General features: G+C 48.0%; 1 protein-coding gene across 9 annotated transcripts in view; it reads right to left on the bottom strand.

Annotated features, from left to right (window-relative positions):
* CUX1 (cut like homeobox 1) overlaps positions 1-18,201 on the bottom strand; it is a 458,571-nt gene that overhangs the window by 64,050 nt on the left and 376,320 nt on the right. For 6 of the 9 annotated variants that reach the window (XM_064295901.1, XM_064295900.1, XM_064295899.1 and 3 more), the window contains 3 exons: positions 15,167-15,996; positions 13,200-13,365; positions 12,507-12,563 (listed from right to left, as the gene is read on the bottom strand). The exons of the other annotated variants lie outside the window; for them this stretch is intronic. In XM_064295901.1, coding sequence (XP_064151971.1) covers positions 12,507-12,563; positions 13,200-13,365; positions 15,167-15,996 — 1,053 coding nt within the window. The remainder of the gene's footprint in view (positions 1-12,506; positions 12,564-13,199; positions 13,366-15,166; positions 15,997-18,201) is intronic. 9 annotated transcript variants of the gene reach the window in all.

The following is an 18,201-nucleotide window of genomic DNA, read 5'->3' as shown; positions in this document are numbered from 1 at the left end:
AGACTGTGGCTATATTTAGGAATCATGCTCCAAAGAAGAACAAAACACAAAATCAAGATGAAGCCAGTGGAGGAAGCCTCCTGGGTCACTCCAATCCTATCCAGGATACAGCCAGAAGGGGCTCCCCCCCTTAACTCTCCCCTGAGGTGGCTGAGGCTGGCCCAGGTCAGTCTGCATGGGGCCCGCAGAGGGCCGGGCACTGGGGTGGCTCAAGGCAGTAGGCAGGGAGGAAACCTGACAGCTGAAGGGCGACACCCTCAGGCCATGGGATACATATTTCTTGAATTTAGACTGGAAGTGGTTTCAAAGAAGCACAGACATCTACAACGCAGGCCAGGTGGACAATACACTTTCCATCGCAGAGTTCCATGAACTTGGGTCCTATGCTGTCACTAGTTTTAGGCGTCTCCTCCCTTCTCCCGCCCAGCTCCCAGCTGGAACACAAGGGTCACCCCAGAATAACTGAGGACAGGGTTTTCAATAGTTTTTTTTGTTGGACCTAATTTTTGATATCTGTCCATCTACAGTTTGAACTTAATTTTGTTCTTTGTTTTGAAATGTGGCTTTACCTTCTCTGAGTGTAGGTTGGGGGTGGGGAGGATGCAGGAGGGCCAGGTCCTCAGGCTGATTGACAAGCTCCTTGGCAGAAGCCACCGGCTGAGGACCACGTGACGTGAGTTTCTTCTGCCTCCCCCTCTTGGGGCAAATCACGTCTCATCTCTGAGCCTTGGTTTCCTGAATCCGTAAGATAGGGAAAATAATTTTCACTTACTGGCTACCTTCAGGATTAAAGGGCTCAGTGTAGTAGTGCATTAGCACTGTGTGGGGGACGTGAAAGATGCAGATGTGTGTTTCCTCATTTTGTTCCCTCACCTCTTTTTGAAATTCCCTGAGGATTTTTAGGCATTTACGCTTCCCTGGAACGAAACCTTTGAAAACTGAAGTCCTCGTTTGCTCTTACGACCTACTTTTGCCTCTTCTACTGAATGCCCAACGTCCTGTAAATTCTGTTTCCCAAGGAAAGCCTAAAAGGGGAGAGAAAGGAGACGTGTCCAGAGGCCCCGTGACCAGGGCCTGCGAGCACCAGCAAAGAGGTCCTTAAGCAAAGCAACCAAAGCAACCAGAGCAACTCTGAGTGAGTTGGTGGTACTACTTGCCCTTGCTAAAAGTCATTCCTATTTTAAGACACGATGGCCTCGTTTCATACTAAAACCCAGTGCCGTCGAATACTAGAGCAGCCAAACCAAACCTGATGCCACTGAGTCGATTCTGACTCACAGCAATCCTATAAGACGAAGCAGAACCGCGCCACAGGGTTTCCAAGGAGTGTCTGGTGGATTCAAACTGCCAACCTGTTGGTTAGAAGCTGATCTCTTAACCACTGTGCCACCAGGGCTCCATACTAGTTTGCCCAAATGATTCCAACGACGATGTTTGGCCTGTAGTCTTACTCCTGAAGCTGGAGATTTGGGGTCAACTTTAAGGAAGGGTAGGTGGATAGGCAGTTTCCAAAGACGGAATGGCACTTCACAGAAGCCATCACTTGGAGGACTGTTGCAAGTCACTGTGCACCAGACCCACAGTGCCAGCCCCACCCTGCAACGTACTTAGCCGTCTCCACCAAAGGGGTATCGCTGCTTTTCACGTGTGCGTGTCTACTATCCCACAGACCGTGCACACGTGGAATGATGTGCAGCAGTAGTGGCTGTAGTGTGTGCTAGCTGTAAACACTTAAATAGCACTTACTTCCCTGGTGGCGCAGTAGTTTAAGAGCTACAGCTGCTAACCAAAAGGCCAGCAGTTCGAATCCACCAGGCTCTCCTTGGAAACCCTAAGGGGCAGTTCTATGCTGTCTGATAGGGCTGCTAGGAGTTGGAACCAATTTGATGGCAGTGGGTTTTTTTTTTTTTTTTTACTGTATGCCAGCTGGGGGCTGTTCTACATTGACTCACTTAAACCTTTCAACAGCCTAGGAGATAGGTACTTTACTTTTCCTATCTTACATAAGAAAACACTGAAGCCTAGAGACGGTGAGTCACTTGACTAAGGTCACACGGTCTCATAGTAGCTGAGGGAGGACTAGCCCTTGGCAGTCGCTCTGAGCCCACCGCGCCACACTGCTGTTCACAGGTGTTCAGGGGTGGCCGTGCGGGACAGTTTCTTATATTTTGCTGTTGAAATCACTCTAAATATGTATCTATAGTGACTGGTTGAATAAAACATGGTGTATTTACATAAAGGAACTCTTCCATAGCTGGAAAAGAGAAGGAAATACTGCACGTATGACCGGGCAAAGTCTCCAAGACCCACCGCTGGGTGAGAAAAGCAAAGCTCAGAACCTGGGGCAGCTGGCTCCTGCCTGTGGGAATGCCATCTACATGTATGGATTATGTTTGAAGGACTCACAAGAAGCTGGGACAAGCTTGCCTAGTGAGGGCCACTGGGGCTTGGGGGACAAGGAAGAGAGGGCATTTATTTTAGAAAGGGTGTGAACCCTTTCAAACCTTGCATTTTGTCACCATGGGGCATCAAGCAGGCTGGTGGCCTGTGTGCTTTTCCTTAACAATGACATTGATTGCTTTTACACAAAACATCAAGTGGGCTGCCACTTGGCACAGGGCCTCCATGAGTACCTGCAGGTGTGGCTTGCTCTCGGAGTGGCGGGACAGGCTGGGCTTTTCCTACCCCCTCGTCACAGGCGCGAAAGGGACTGCCACATGCCCTCTGCTCTCGGCTATCTGTGTGACAAGGTCATGCAGTGTCCCCAGAATGAATCCCACAAACGTTTGAAAGGGCCAGGAGAGCTGAAAAGGAGCTCACTGCATAGGTGATGAGTGGGCTCTCCGTTGAGGACAGAGATGATTTTTTTTAATGCTATTTTATTGTGTTTTCACTGAAGGTTTACACAGCAGTTTAGGTTCTCATTTAACAATTTCTAATTTCTACACAAGTTGTTCAGTGACGCTGGTTACACTCTTCACAATGCAGGATCATTCTCATTATTTCAGATCTGGTTGTTCTGTTTCCATTAATCTAGTTTCCTTACCCCCTTATATTCTCATCTTTGTTTTAAAGGCACTGTTGACTGTGTAGTCTCATATAAGTGATTTTTTTTAAAGGAGCACAATACTTATGGATGGTACTCATTATTTTTTGAGCCAATTTCTTATTTAGGTACAAAGTGACCTCAGGTTAGTTTCGGTTCAAGGTTTGAAGAGTATCTCAGGGCAATGGTTTTGGGGAGTCCTCCAGTTTCAACCAGTCCAGTAGGTTATTTATTTATTTTTTTAAAGAAATTTGAGGTTCTGTTCCACATTTTTCTCCCATTCTATCACGGTCCATCTATTGTAGCCCTGATTAGGATGGTCGGTACTGGTAACCAAGTACCATCTAGCTCTTCTGGTCTCAGGGTAGTTGGGGCCATGGTTCATGTAGACTATTTGTCCTGTAGACTAATTTCTTGAGTCTTTGGTTTTCTTCCTTCTCTTTTGCTTCAGATGGGTGGAGACCAATAGTTATATCTTAGATGGCCGCTCGAAAGCTTTTAAGACCTAGATACTACTCACCAAGAGAGGCGATCTGAACAAGCCATGTTTCAAGCAAGACTTGTACAGCGCATCCTCCCTGCCTGTGACCTAAAGCCTGGTAGCAGTGCTGTCCTGCTTTGCCCCCTGGAACTGCTCTGAGGATGCTGTGTCTCTAGCAACCCTTGCTCATCTCTTGTGAAGGGTTAGCTGCAGCACACTACCAGATCCCTTTTTATCATAGCTCAGCTGAGATAAAGTTGAAATTTTTCAAAAGAAGCTCATAAAAGAGCTAACTTTATAGAGCATAGATTCCATATTCCAGAGACAATGAAGCCAACCCCTAGACCGTCTCAGCAGGCACTGGGGAGATACCCAAGGAGAGATGGAGTATGTTTTCTACTTCCTGGGAAGATGGTTGTTCTGAGCCCTGCCTTTGGCCAAGGGCCCCTGGCTACCTGGCTGGCTCTGGGCATGCCTTCCTCCTGTTGTGCAGCCTCCTCATCCAGGTCCTTTGGCTGAACAAAGCTCTTTCCCATGTGGGGCCAAAGAACGTGCGCTTTGAGCTTTGGATCACTGTAGCCCACTGACTTAACGCTCCATCCTTGCACAGCATTGTCTTTGCTTTTCTAGGAAGTTCTCTGGGCCTCAAGTCTCAACCTGGGGTTCCAGACATTTCTCTTGGAAGTGTCTGACCTGTCTGAGGCATATACGTCAGCTGCTGCTGCTGCCCTCTAGTGCTCTCAACACTCCATGCCCTGGAGGCCAGCCTGCTGCTTGTCTATGTGACCGTGGCCCGCTCGCTCCTCTGTGGTCAAGCAGAGAAAACTCCCCTGGTTATGAATCTGTGGTGGCACCCTTGTGGGTTTCTCCCCTGAATTTCAAACAAATTCTCTTCAGGATGAGATTGGTAAGAATGCCAGAGAGCTATAAGCACCACTACCACCACCACGGGCTGTACTCACTTTCCCTCAAGAAAGAACCCCACAGTGAAGAAGAAGCACTCTGTGGGGAACCCAGCGCTCAACAACAGCCTGAAGGCAGGTCACTGAGGCCACCTAAAAGGAGCTTGGCGCCTCCTTTTGGTCCTGCCCATTTACGTTTTTCTTACTATATGAATTTTACGGCAACCATACCATATCAGTAGTATTCTACGTAAAGAAAAGGCAAAATTCTTCCACAATCTACTTTTTTACTCACTTGGAAAAAAAAAAAAAAGCCCGCAGAATGAGGGTTTCTAATGTTTTCATGCATTTCAAAGGTTCTGTCGGCCAGCCTCACACTCCCATTCCTGCCATGTTCTTTCTCATCTCTGAACCTTTACACACTCAGAGTTCTTCACCTGGAAGCTTCTCCGCCATGGCCCCTTCACCCTTTGCACTCAGCCCTTCCTCTAGGCTCCCTCAGGACCACGGGCCCTCCTCGCAGCTCTGTGCCCACACATACCAGATGACAGCCAACAGGAAGGTGGGTGGTATCTGAATCCAGAAACCTGTCTTTTCTGAGGTGAGAGTAGAGAGTGACTTGATTATGCCTCTCTTGATAAAATAAAAATGCCCTAATGTAGGTTAGAACCCAGAAAGAAGGAAATCGATGGGGGCACTTAGTTCTTCTGGGCCACCATATTTAGTTAGTAAGTAGGTGGCCAAGGGCTGAAATCCCAGACCAAATGGTACACAGTGGCCCAGTGCTGGGGGTGGGGGTGGGGGCCCTTCAGTACTGTATAATTTACAGGCGACTTTCCATAATTCTCTTTTGCTTTTGATCTGCAGTCTATGGTTATGTATAAATCACTTATGAACAAATCTTTTCAGCTGTTCAAAATAAACAAGTGCTAGACTAATTCCGTCTGGACAGAATCAACAGTTACTTAAAAATTTTTTTTTTCTTTTGTTGTTGTTGAGCACACACACAACAAAACATACACCAATTCAACTGTTGCTACATGAACAACTCATTGACACTGATGACATTCTTTGAGCGTACAATTATTCTCACTCTCCTTTTCTGAGTTGTTCCTCCCTCATTAACATAAACTCACTGCCCCCCTAAGGTTCCCATCTAATCTTTTGACTTCCTACTGTCACCTTGTTCCCATACAGATAGTTCAAAAAAGAGTATAATGCTCAAGGCAGACTTTTTTTTTTTTTTTTTAAACTAGTTTAAGCTTAACTAGTGTTTTTTTTTTTTTTTAGTATTTGGTTTTAATAAGATGTCAGGGGATATTATGTATAACCAAAAATCTCATGAGATTTAGTTTCTTAGTTTGGAGATTATCCCAGGGGAATAGTTTCAGGAGTTCATCTAGCCTCTATGGCTACAGAAAGCCTAGAGTTCCTGAAAACTTCAAATTCCATTTTGCATTTTCCCCCTTTTGGTCAGGATTCTTCTACAGAATTTAGTAATGGTAGCTGGGCAGCACCCAGTTCTTCTGGTTTCATGGCAAAGGAGGCAGTTGTTCATGGAGGCAATTGGCCACATATTTCATATCCTCCTCGTATTCCTGACTCTCCTTCTTCCCCTGTTGCTCCTGGCAAATAGAGACCAACTGCCATGCCTTGAATGACCACTTGCAAGTTTTTAAGACCTCAGGTACTACTCAATGAACTAGGAGGTAGAATAGGTGCACTAAACATGTTATTAGGCCAATTAACTGGGATGTCTCATGAAACCATGACCCTAAACCTCCAATCCAAGGAAGCAAATCCCATGAGGTGTTTGGTTGTACATAAGCAGCCTCAGCAGCTACTCTTTTTTTTTTTTTGGAAAGAGGGTTGTTATTGTAAATATACCTATCACACAACTTTTGCCAGTTCAACTTTTTATATGCATACAACTTAATACAATTACGATAATCGGCTATGCAACCCTCCCCTTAAACAATGTGATTTTTCCATCACCATTAATCTCCCTTTCTCCCTCCCTCCCACCCCAAGTAACCACTAATAAACTTTGGTCTTCATACAGTTGGCTTTTCTTGTCTTTTTATGTAAGTGAGGTCATACAATCTTTGTCCTTCTTCATTTAATTTATTTTACTCAGCATAACTATTTCAAGCTCCATTCATATTGTAGCATGTATCAAGACTTCCTGTCTCCTACCGGCTGAATAGTATTCCATTGTAAGTATGTACCACATTTTGTTTATCCATTCATCCGTTGATGGGCATTTAGGTTGTTTCCACCTTTTGGCTATTCTGAATAGTGCTGCAATGAACACTGACGTACAAGTCTCTGTTTGAGTCTCTGTTTCAAGTTTTTTTGGTATACAGGGTCGCTATGAGTAGGAATCTACTTGACGGCAAGGGGTAACCGGTATACGTAGGAGTGGAATTGCTGGCTCATATGGTAGTTCCATTTTTAGTTTTTTGAGGAACTGCCACACTGTCTTCCACAACGGCTGTACCATTTTACATTTCACCAGCAATGGATAAGGGTTCCAATTTCCCCACATCCTCACCAACATTTGTTATTATTATTTTTTTTAATTTTAGCCATCCTAATGGGAGTAAAATGGTATCTCATTGTGGTTTTGATTTGCATCTCTTTGATGGCTAAAGAAATTGAGCATCTTTTCATGTGTTTGGTGGCCAACAGTAACTTTTACTAATTTATTTTGATGACAGAGAAGAGGAAAAATAAAATCTAGCCTATGGCACTGAATGAAGAGTTTTGCCTACTCTGGACATTGAAATGAAATCTTCTGGCTTTGCAACCAGCCCCTCCTTTGCCAATTCACATGCTATCTAAAAGCCACCCAAATGCTCCACCCTGCCTTCTAGTCATGAAAACTGAAGAACTGATTGCTTGTTTAAGAAATGGAATCCTACGGTATAGTTCAAAGCACCAAAGCCTGGACGCATGTCCCCTGTCATCTGGTGGGCAAGAAACGAGAGCATGACATACGTTAACAAGAGCATCGCTGGCCCTGTTCCCACCTGAGGTACTGTGGCCGTGACAATCTGCTGGCTTCATAAGGTCACAGCACACAGCCCTGTAGCCATCACGTCAGAAAAGTGGCAACACTGAGACCACCCATGTTAGAAACGGACAGCAGCAGCTGTCTTCTCAAAAGAGGCAGCTGATATTCCGCTGACTGAGACCAGCAACGTGGAGCTGGCTAATTCTCCATGGCAGAGAAGGCTTAGAACTTGCAATTCCTGACTGACACGCTATGAAAAAGCCAGATATGTTATGATTAATCTGAGGGGACTGGGCCATTCTTTTGTTGGCCAGCTTGCAATGATACATCTGAACCTGGTTTGTAAGCTAGAGAGCAGAACTAGCTTGTTAGCTACAGTAATGAAATGCTGCATGTTAAAAAGTCACAAAACAGAGGGTGCTGGCTTATTCTCCTCCATCAGTTCTCCATGATGGAACGACTAACAACCAGCTGGTTAACCTCTGGTCCTTTCTCTCTTTCTTCTCCCAAGGGTGGATTAACCAGTAAGCAAGGTAAGCACAGGCTTAATTGTGTTTACTTGCTAATCTGTAGTGAAGAGTTTCCCATTGGTTTTACCACAGCTTTGTGTGGTGAAAAACAGGTGAAATTGTTCCTGGGAGGAGAGAAACTCCCTCTAGAGCAGTCTCTTATCTCCTTCCTTCCCTACAGTGAAAAGATTAACGACTCCAGGAACTGTGAATATGAAATGAGTTTTAAGGAATTAAATTAAAAAAAAAAATAGTGGTTTAATAGATCATATCTACCTACCTACCTACACATACTCACCTTTATCTACAGCTCAAGATTTTTTTTCTCTAAAAAATTCCCTAACTGATAAGCAACGACTGCAAGCTACACTCTGAAAAAACAAGTCTCACTTGCCCCCTCCCTGTTCCTTCTATTAGTGCTTCCTTCTGTTCCCCTGGGTACTGCTATTGCTAAGCAGCATGAGGTCAGGAATGATGGATGGGACCTGGAATGGAAGACAAACAAAAGGAGACCCAGAGAATCAGTCTCCAAGGATCATTTGCAACTTTATCTTCGAATGAAGTTTTCCATATTACATCAAAGATGACCCTGGCTATAACTATCTCCCCTGACACATGCACATAAAACACTGGGAACTCTGAAAGAAGCCAGCACAAAAATGTTTGCTCATCACTATATAGAAAACAGCTTGGTAAAGTAGAGGGCCAGCGAAAAAGAGGAGGACCCTCAACGAAATGGACTGACACAGTGGCTGCAACAATGGGCTCAAGCATAGCAACAATTGTGAGGATGGTACAGGATCGAGCAGTATTTCGTTCTGTTGTAAATAGGGTCGCTATGAGTTGGAACCGACTTGACAACATCTAACAACAACAACAACATATAGAAAACCAGACTACGAGGAAATATATTAACAGGTAACTGATCTGAAGTTCTGTCCTTTGAAAACATTGTTTTAAAAAAGTTGTTCATGGTTGGCAGGGAACCCTTTGTTCACTGTACTCTTTATCTAGGCCCCCCAGCTCCCCAGGAAAAGCCACAGGTCATTAGTGATACCGGTGGTGGAAATGGCATCAATTTTCCTTAATGCCTAAGGCCGTTGCCCCAATGCTCAGCTCATCAAAGGAGCATTTAGAAATGGTGATATCCTTTGTGAGGGAAAAAAACAGTGATGCAATTGAAACTTTAGTTTATCTCTTCTTATCACAGAACTGATCAGCAAGTTTGACATATAAATCATGAAGGGAAATGGAGACGTGGTGGGGCACTGGAGCCGGGCAGAAAGAGGCAAACTGGGATTCTTCAGAGAGGAGAACGGATTCCTGTGTCAGCAGTTTGCTGTTTGGATGAGTGAGGCCACTCCACTTACATGGCACCTTATTGCCATGGTAACCAAGCAGAGCTCCATCTCATTAGACCAACAAGGTTTCGGCTGAGGCTGTAGCTCTTGCAGAAGGGCTGTGACTGGCTGGCAGGCAACAGAAGGCAAGTCTTCAAAGGTAATGTCCATATCTGGGAGGTAAACCCACCTGCCAGGCTAGCTTGGGGGCCTGGGTTCTCAGGCACTGAGAACTTCTCCTTATGGTCAGGAAAAGGGGCTTCCTCCCTTTGCCATAAACAAACCCGGGGTTGGAATTACTTTCCTGCAGCCATTTGGCTCTACCCGCTGAGCTGCCTGGGGCCAAGACCTGATGGACTTAACATCTCAGACAGACAGCACATCTGAGTCTAGGGTCCCTGTGGAAGCATTCCACTGTAGCCATGGTGAAGGCAGGGACTCAGAACCCTGAGGAAATCCTAGGACCTGAGGCTTTACTCCCCTGCTGGCAGGGAGAGCAATACCGAAGGCTTTCCCAGAGACACTGATTTTTTTCAGCTCTCAAGGAAGAGATTCTTCTATAGTCATTCATCCCAGTGACTCGCCAAACTGACCATTATAGCGTAATTCTATTTTTCTAAATTCCATATACCGAGAACAAAGCTACCTTTATTTTTAGAAACACTCTTGAAAGGGTAACAATGATAGTAAAGAAATCTCAAATGAGGAAAACTCCCGCCCACGATCTGACCATAATATGACAATTTTTCTTTTCATTTTGACAAGCATCTCTAGTCTTCTTGAATCACAGAGAAACATTTTTGCTTAGCTACCACCATGGTACACAATTAAAAAAATTTTCCTACAATATAAGAAATATTTTTTTCCATTTTTCTCCACAGTCATCATAATTATTATTTCTACAGGTGGTTTCCCTATTGCTCAGCCACTGGGAGCGCTGAGTAGGCAATCTACAATCAATCTCCCTCTCACCAGGGTGACAGAGGGACAGCCCGCCTGTCACCTCTTCACAAAACCACTAAGTTACACCGTGTTCAGGTTTATCTAGAGGCCCAGGGCCGCCTTCTCAAGAGTTTTAAATTATCTTTTTTTAAAAATATTTATTTATTTTATTGTGCTTTAAGTTTACAGATCAAGCCAGTTTTTCATACAAAAACTTAAACACACATTATTACGTGACCCCAGTTGCTCTCCCTACAATGTGACAGCACACTCCTCCTCTCCACCCTGTATTCCCCGTGTCCACTTAACCAGCTCCTCTTGCCTCCGCACAGGAGCTGGCCATTTAGTCTCATGTATCCAAGAAGCACACTCTTCCCCAGTATCATTTTATCTCTTACAGTCCAGTCTAATCTTTGCCTGAAGAGTTGGCTTTGGGAATGGTTTCAGTTCTGGACTAATAGAGAGTCTGGGGGCCATGTCTTCTGGGGTCCAGTCTCCAGTCTCCATCAGACCATCAAATCTGGTCTTTTTACTAGAATTTGAGTTCTACACCCCACTTCTCTCCCGCTTTTATTTCAACAATATTATTTACGTTCCTCTTAGGGGCTTGCCATGAGTCAGAATCGACTCGACGGCAACTGGTTTGGTTTTCAGTTTTAGGGGCCCAGAGTGTTTCTCCTAGTTTGTAAACGCGACCCTTGTATGAATGTTCCAGCACAGTGGCGGTTACCTGCTGTAATAAAGAGTGCGAAACCATCCTTCAAGGATTTGTTCGGACGTGGAGGTTTTGACATCAGTCAGAGCAGACTTGGGACTGTGCGAGACTTCCTGTTTTATTTAGGAACCAGGGGTTTTGATCTAAAAAATTTTAGTCACATTCTGCCAGGTTCAGCCCTGCCTTGAATGGGGCAGCAAATACTCCCAGAGAGTTTAAGGGGAGGCCAACTTTCCGTTAGAGCAGGAGGCAAGTCTAATTTTCCATGCAAACGTCCGCAAAACTCTAGCACAAACAACTATGTTCATTATTTTCCCTAATGTATTTTGACTACAAGCCAGTGCTGGGTAAGTTCTCTGGTGCTTGCCAATTAAACTGGCCAAAGCAGAAATTAAATGAAAAGGCATCACACTTGATCTTTCCTCAGACGGACAACCACTCCATTCAGATTTCCAGCCAAGAAAACCAGAGGCTCGGGGAAGACACAGCCTTCTGCCCCCCATTTTGGCCCAAGTCCGTTAGAATACCTAAAACACAGACAATCTCAACCGGAACTTGACTGGAACCAAAGTGCTCCTGGCTATGTCTGTGCGTGGGCTCGGGAGCCTGCAGCAGGAGCAGCCGCTGCCGCCCAGCTGTTCCCGCACTACACATGTTTCCCCCGTAAAACTTCCAGCAAGCTGGCAGGCTTCACGCGCCTCACTTAGCCTTGTTTGTGTTTTCAATGCATCAATGGGATATGGAGACTAATCAACATGTTTAGAAAAATAAAGAAAGGAAAAAAGAGGAACAGCTCGTGATGCTGGCTGTTCCTCCAAGCTGGGTGAGAAAAGCTTAGCCAGAGAGGAGGCAGGAAGGAGGATGGGGGAGGGAGTTCCGGAGCAAAGGGACATGGGCTGCAGGAGTAGGAACGCTACTTGGAGACCTCACAGACCTGCAGGGCTCTTGAAGGCTGATGAGCTGCGACCTGACCATCTCCGCCTACGCTCAGCTCTCCAGCACCTCCCTACCTGTGATGCCCATCGCAGTCCCTCTCTTCCAGCTGGTGAATCACCTCGATCCTCCAATCATACCCCAAGCTGTTCCCAGGAGGTCCACTGCCATTTCCTTCCAGCTGCTCCTCTTGCCCCATCTCAAGTTCAAACCTTCCCTATGACTGCTGCCAAAGGCTACCCGAAGGTCTTCCAGATTAATGTGACTCCCCTTGTTAACCCACTGTGGGTGCGATATGTGCCTATACCTTGTCCGCCTTGTTAGACTGGAAGCCCCCTGAGTGCAGACAGTCATTTGTCTCTGACTTGGACACCACCACCCCCAGCCCTGAAGCCAAATGACTTACTGATGAAAATACAGTAAGGAGCAAGCAATGGGAGTGGAGACTCTTCACTCAGTTGCATAGCCTTCCACCCTCTACTAGAAAATAAAACCAGCAGAAATCCAGTTGGTCAATACCACACAGTGTTTTCAGCTAAGTCCTGAGCAAGGGATCCCTACAGACCCGAAAGGGAAGAGGAAAGGCCATGCCACCCAAGGCCGGTAGGAAGCATTGAGTTACCTGAGCTCACGCTGCCCTGCAGCAGGGGGTCCTGGAGTGACATCACAGACTGGATGACTGAATAAGAGAAAGGTTACAATTAAATTAGGAAACATAGCCCAAGGGTTTCAGGCTGTCTAATGCACAGAACCCAGCACACTGAGGGAGCCAGTTTGAGCCACAGGAGCCGGAGGGAGGGGTCCCACTCCTGACTGAGGGAGGGCCCTGCACGCAGAGACGTGCAGCTAGTACGGCTCAGGACACCAGATCCGGGAGCAGCAGAGGCTTCTCAAATGCCAGACTTCACCTCTGTGCCTCCAACTGATTTTTCTTTCCCAATTCTCTGCCTTAGCTACTTGACTTTTACCCATATTTACGTATAAACAGCCTTTCTTAATTGGTAACTCATTTTCTCTTGCTTACAAAATTAGCTAGGCATAATCTTCTCTCTCCTAAAAACTAAAGTCAGTCCCATGGCAACAGGCTGTGGAGGGAGAGGGGCAGTTCTCTGCCTCCCAGCATCAGCCAACAGCTGAGAGTGGCTGGCTTCTGCCTGAATGGTTTCCCGCTCCCTCCCAGCCTGCAGTAGCCCCCAGCGGGGCTGCGGTTCCCTGGCCCTTGCTAAGAATGTGGGTTGGCTGCCTCCCCCCACAGATCCTCTGCTCTCCACTCCCCCTTCCAGCCCAGCCCAGCCCAGGGCAGGGCTGCAGTTACCTGGTCCTTGTTGCTGCCCTTGGACTGGAAGGACGCCCTGGCCCAGCTCACCATTCAGCCAGAGCTGCATCCGGATGAAGGGTTCTCGGCCTTTCTGGGTCAATTTGCTCCATGGCTTCGGCCGGGACAGCATGTCACTGACACTGCCCTGGGAGAGGCCCAGCACCTTGAGTGGCAACCAAAGACACACAGCCATCAGGGCCAAGCTTTCAGTGCGAAGCTGCAAAATGGTTGAGTAATGCAAAGCTACCGAGTCGGGGCAGGGCAGAGATGATGACATGGGGACGGCTTCCAGAGCTGACTCTGAGCACAGAACACACCTGGTGGAGGGCAACAGCCTGGGTAGGGGATATGCTTCTCAAGACCACCACGGCCTGCCGCCCTGGCACCCAGGGTGTTTTGGGTCAGGGTGGTCACACCCGAGCCACAGTATGGTCATAGTTTTCAGCTCACAGCGAGGCAGGCTGGGAAAAGGAGGGGAGGGGCTCTTGCTCAGGGTCTTGATCCTGCCAAGCCTGCAGGATTGTAGTCCTGACAACCTTGGGGAAGAAGCATTCAGAACCATCTTGCTCTTTGCCTGGGGGCCCCAGGAAAGGCTGTGGTGTGGAGCCAAGGGCTCCTTCAGGCAGAAGCAGTGGTTGTGGTGTCTCCGTGCTGAGTCTCTGTGCTGAGCTGGGCCTGGCTGGCATTCAGAAAACGCTTACTCTCTGACCCCACCCCACTCAACGGTGGGGGCCCAGAGGTGGGCCAGTGGTGAGTGGGAGCCAGCCTGGGAGTAAAAGACGGCTGCAGACCCTCGACAAGCTCCATGTGTGTGGGGGGCTCCCTGCTCTCACACCTGGCCATCCATATGCACAGGCTCAGACACCCCTATGAGGACTCAGACGCAGCCCCATCACTCTCTTTAAAAGTTCTCAAGTTCCAGAATAAACTGTACTCATGGGCCAAACAAGTTCAACACTATTAAGTCTCTGCTAAATTTAAGGCATGAGCACAAATGTCTATTTAAATGTTCTCAAATGGTATTTTTACAACACCAAATTAGAAATTCCAAGGGGCTTTAAATTCTCATCCTGATTTCTATTCACCCCATCACCTTTTGCAAAATCAGGACAAAGAGTTCACAATCGGATACTGCAAGGATTCACTGCACACCGAGCTGAAGGCAGGACAAGGCCTCTGCTGCCACATGCCCCTTGGGAAGCCGGCCCTTAGGGGAGCGGGCCCTCCTGCTTAGCAAATCATGATGCAATCTAAAACAATACTGGTACATTATTCTATTTCTGACACACACAGCAGGCCACTGTTATGGAAGTGCAGAGAACAGAAAGGGTCTGGAAGCTCATTCACAAACTAGTATATGTTCATTAGCCAGGGAAGGACAACAAGGAAACCGGGGACCCTGCTCTCAGGGCAAGTCCTGGGCCTGGTCTGGCCCGCTCTGTGCAGCTCCGTCTGTGTATTCCTGGGCAAGTTGCCTGACCTCGCTGCTGGACAATACCCAGGCACCTTCTGAATTATACCAGAAAGGTACCGTTATGCTTTCCGTAGCCTTGCCTGTCAGTACCTCCCGGTTATTGGCATACTGGCCATCTCTCTGTGTGGTCAGACTGTGCCTCTTTTGTGGCCGAAACAGTCTGCACAGGTATCTCTGGAGCTGAGACATGGCCGTGGAGGCTGGACTGAACTCAAATACCAACTGCTGGGGCAAGTATTTAACTTCCGTGAGCCTCAGATTCCTCATCTGTACCTTACGGTGTAACTGAGGGTTTCCAGGAGAGCATGGGTGGGAGGGCCACCTGGGAGCCAGGCCGTCTCACCCTCAGCCTCTCCGCCAGGTTGGGAGTGGAGGTGACATGAGGTTCCTTGGTTCGTTAAAAAGGGTGATGACCACCTGCTCCAAGATAGACACTTAGTCCTCAGCAAGGAAAGAGGGGAAAACCCAAGCCCCACACAGAATTCCTTACCTTCTCCCCGAAGATCCGTTGACAAATGCCGTTCTTGGCCAGCTTCTCCTTCACCTGCCGGGTGAGCTCTATGGTGTCCACCTCCTGGTACATGTAAATCTCATACTGCTCAGGGGTCAGCGGGGGGACCGAGGGTTTGGATGGCTTCGACATGGGCACGATTGGGGAGGAAGGCAGAGGGCTGTTCTGGGGTGTCTCGCTGCGGCTGGCCCCAGTGAGGCTCAGCTCTGAGCTCTGGGAGTATGGCGACTCGGCGTTGGGCCATTCTTTCCAGTACTCCGAAGAGGAGGGTCCCTGGAGCTGGTTGCGCTCGGCCCGTGCCTGGCTGCTGCTGGCTTTTTCTTTCCCGCTGCTGGCTTCTTCAACCTTTACTTCTTCGGAGGAAACCGTGCTCCTCCTCTCTGGCTGGATCGTGCTCCACCAGTGGTCCTTCCAGACGCCACCGCGGCCTAACTCGTTTTTCACGTGTCTCAGAACCCCTTGGGCAGCATCGGCTGCTCCCGGAAGTTCCGGCCCGGGGGCATCCTGGGGCTCCTTTTTGATGGCTGAGGGGTTCGGCAGGGCAGAGATGCTGGGGTCGGGAGCTGAGGAGGGTTTCTTCAGGGAGATGGCTACGGGTGAGTAGCTGGACACCGACGACATGGGTGAGGTGGACAGTAACTTGGGGGTCAGGATGGTGATGTCTGTCTGGGACAGTGGTTCTTGTTTTAAGGCAGGGTTGAGGGCGGCCTGCTGGGCCTCCATCTCTCGGCGGGCTTGCTGCAGGATGGACCGGATGGCGTCGTCAGAGTTCCCACTGCTGGATGCAGAGGACGGCTGGGCCGGCTCAGCTGCATGGAGCAAACACAGAGGTGAGGTGGTGCCCTCGGCTGGGCACATGCTGCCTTTCTCCAGCTTCCACCCAACCCGACCCACCACACATTGTGGGTTCTTTGGGAGAACCACATTGCTTTATTTTCCAACATTTCCCCCATCAAGGAAACACCCTGCTCTGTGACCTGATGCCCTCCCTGCATAGCCAAGTGGAAGCATTTCTGATTGTGAAAGGGGACAGGAAGGAGAAGTATGGAGCTGCCCAGCGACATGCCATCTGGGACCTTCTTTCCCTGATGATTTCTAAACTTCATATTCTTGTGTGCTATATTCCAAAACTCAAGTGCTTCTGTCAAGCTTTAGAAGCACAACTTCTGCTGGCAACTGAACTGAGTGACAAGTGTCTCCCAATGATAAATGAGCACATGTGGATGAACAAGGCAGAATCCCTGTCTGAGAGGATCACTGTGGTTGGCCAGCAACAGTGAATCTCTCCCAGGGGAGGGGAGAAGAGGAGCAAAACGAGGCTGAGTGGGCCTTCCCTGGCCCAGAGCCAGGACTTTGCGACCTTGGGGAAGTCCCGGGTACTGCTGGGCCTCAGCATTTTTACCTGTAAGTTGGAACAGTAACAGACTAGATCAATGACTCTTGGCTAGGGCTCACTCATTGAGCTTATTAAAATGCACATGCCCAGGCCCAGCTCTGGAGTGCCTGATTCAGGAGGAGATGTGGGCTGGTCCAGCATCTGCATTTTTAACCAGCTCCCAGGTGAGAGTGGTGTGAGGCCCTGATGAGAAGCACTGGCAGGACGTTCCTGCAGATACTCCAGCTGACATTTCAGGAGTCCGACCTTCTCACCTGTGCAACACTCCGCAGATAATATGCCTCCATGTCTGGGGGAGGAAGTCATACGTGCTGGCTCTTCATCTGCTTTGAATGTGCCTAAAGCAACAACTTTTAATGCCTTCTGAGTATTTTACTGCTTAACAGAGGGCCTTCCCTCTAATTCATTGATCTCCACAGCATCCTTACGATGTAGGCAGTACCACCATAATTTTGCAGATGGAGAACCTAAGGCTCAAGGAGGGAACAGGCAATAAAGGGAGTCAGGCCTTAGAGCAGGCCTTCACTCCAAGTTTAGGTGTATTTTCTACCTGGCCAGAGTTGCCCTGCTAACAGTCCTGGCTACTTAGTCAACAAGAGGGGAGGTTGGCTTAAACCTCTCCCCCGGCCTATCAGAGCAAGCTCCATCCATTGTCAGGCTTCTGAGCCCATAAAGAGGATTTTCTACTGTTCTGGGGTCATTGGAAGAAGGCAGACAGCAATAGAGGGGTCCCGTCTACTGGGACAAGGGTTGGAAGATCTGGGTTTAAATCCACTTAATGAGTTTGGGCAAATTATTTCAACTCTGAGCCTGAGTTTTATAATCAGGAATACTAGAATAGCAAAACCCATCTTCTAAGATTGTTGCAAGGATTTATTTTGAGCAGGAGAAGAAAGGTGGAGATAGTCAGCCCAGACGTGGTACTCAGAAGGGTGCACCGAGCTCATGTGCTGAATAAGCCTGTGTTGGGGAGAGCCCTGAGGAGAGCCAGGCTGAGAAGAGCAAGTGACCAGGTGGAGGCTTGTGCTCAGCTTCCATGGGTCTTCCACCAAGCCAGGCAGGAGCCCTGTGGCCAGGTGTACAGTTAAGGGAACTTGGCAGGCCATGAGTATCACAGCCCGGGGGCCGATAGGTGTCTGCGTGTGAAGCCTCAGGGAAAGAACATGGACACTCCGTGTTTCCTCCCCAGTGGAAGGTCTGAGCTGCATCTGCGGCATGGCACCTGCCTCTCAAACAACCAAAGATCAACTGGGGAAAGACTGGAATGTGGGACTTCCCTGTGTGCCGCAAATACCTAAAGGTTAGAGGTTCAAGTCCACCCAGAGATGCCTTGCAAGAAAGGCCTGGGGATCTACTTCCAAAAAATCAGCCACAGAAAACCCTGTGGAGCACAGTAGTTCTACTTTGACACGTATGGGGACACCATGTGTCGAAGTCGACTCAACTGCAATGTGAGAAAATGCAGCTCTCAGGGCCCTTGAGCTGAGGGAGGCCACATGGGTGACATTTGGCCTCAAAATCTTGCTTTTCCTCCCTAGCAACATTCACTTTTACTAAGCAGCTGTTAAGAACTCATTTTTCACTCATTCTTTTCCAGTCACTTTTGGTTAAGAGGCTA

The sequence above is a fragment of the Loxodonta africana genome, chromosome 12 (genome assembly GCF_030014295.1).
Source record: "Loxodonta africana isolate mLoxAfr1 chromosome 12, mLoxAfr1.hap2, whole genome shotgun sequence".
Taxonomy (NCBI): domain Eukaryota; kingdom Metazoa; phylum Chordata; class Mammalia; order Proboscidea; family Elephantidae; genus Loxodonta; species Loxodonta africana.
Note: the sequence above shows the minus strand (reverse complement) of the source record. Positions and strands in the feature narration are given on the sequence as shown.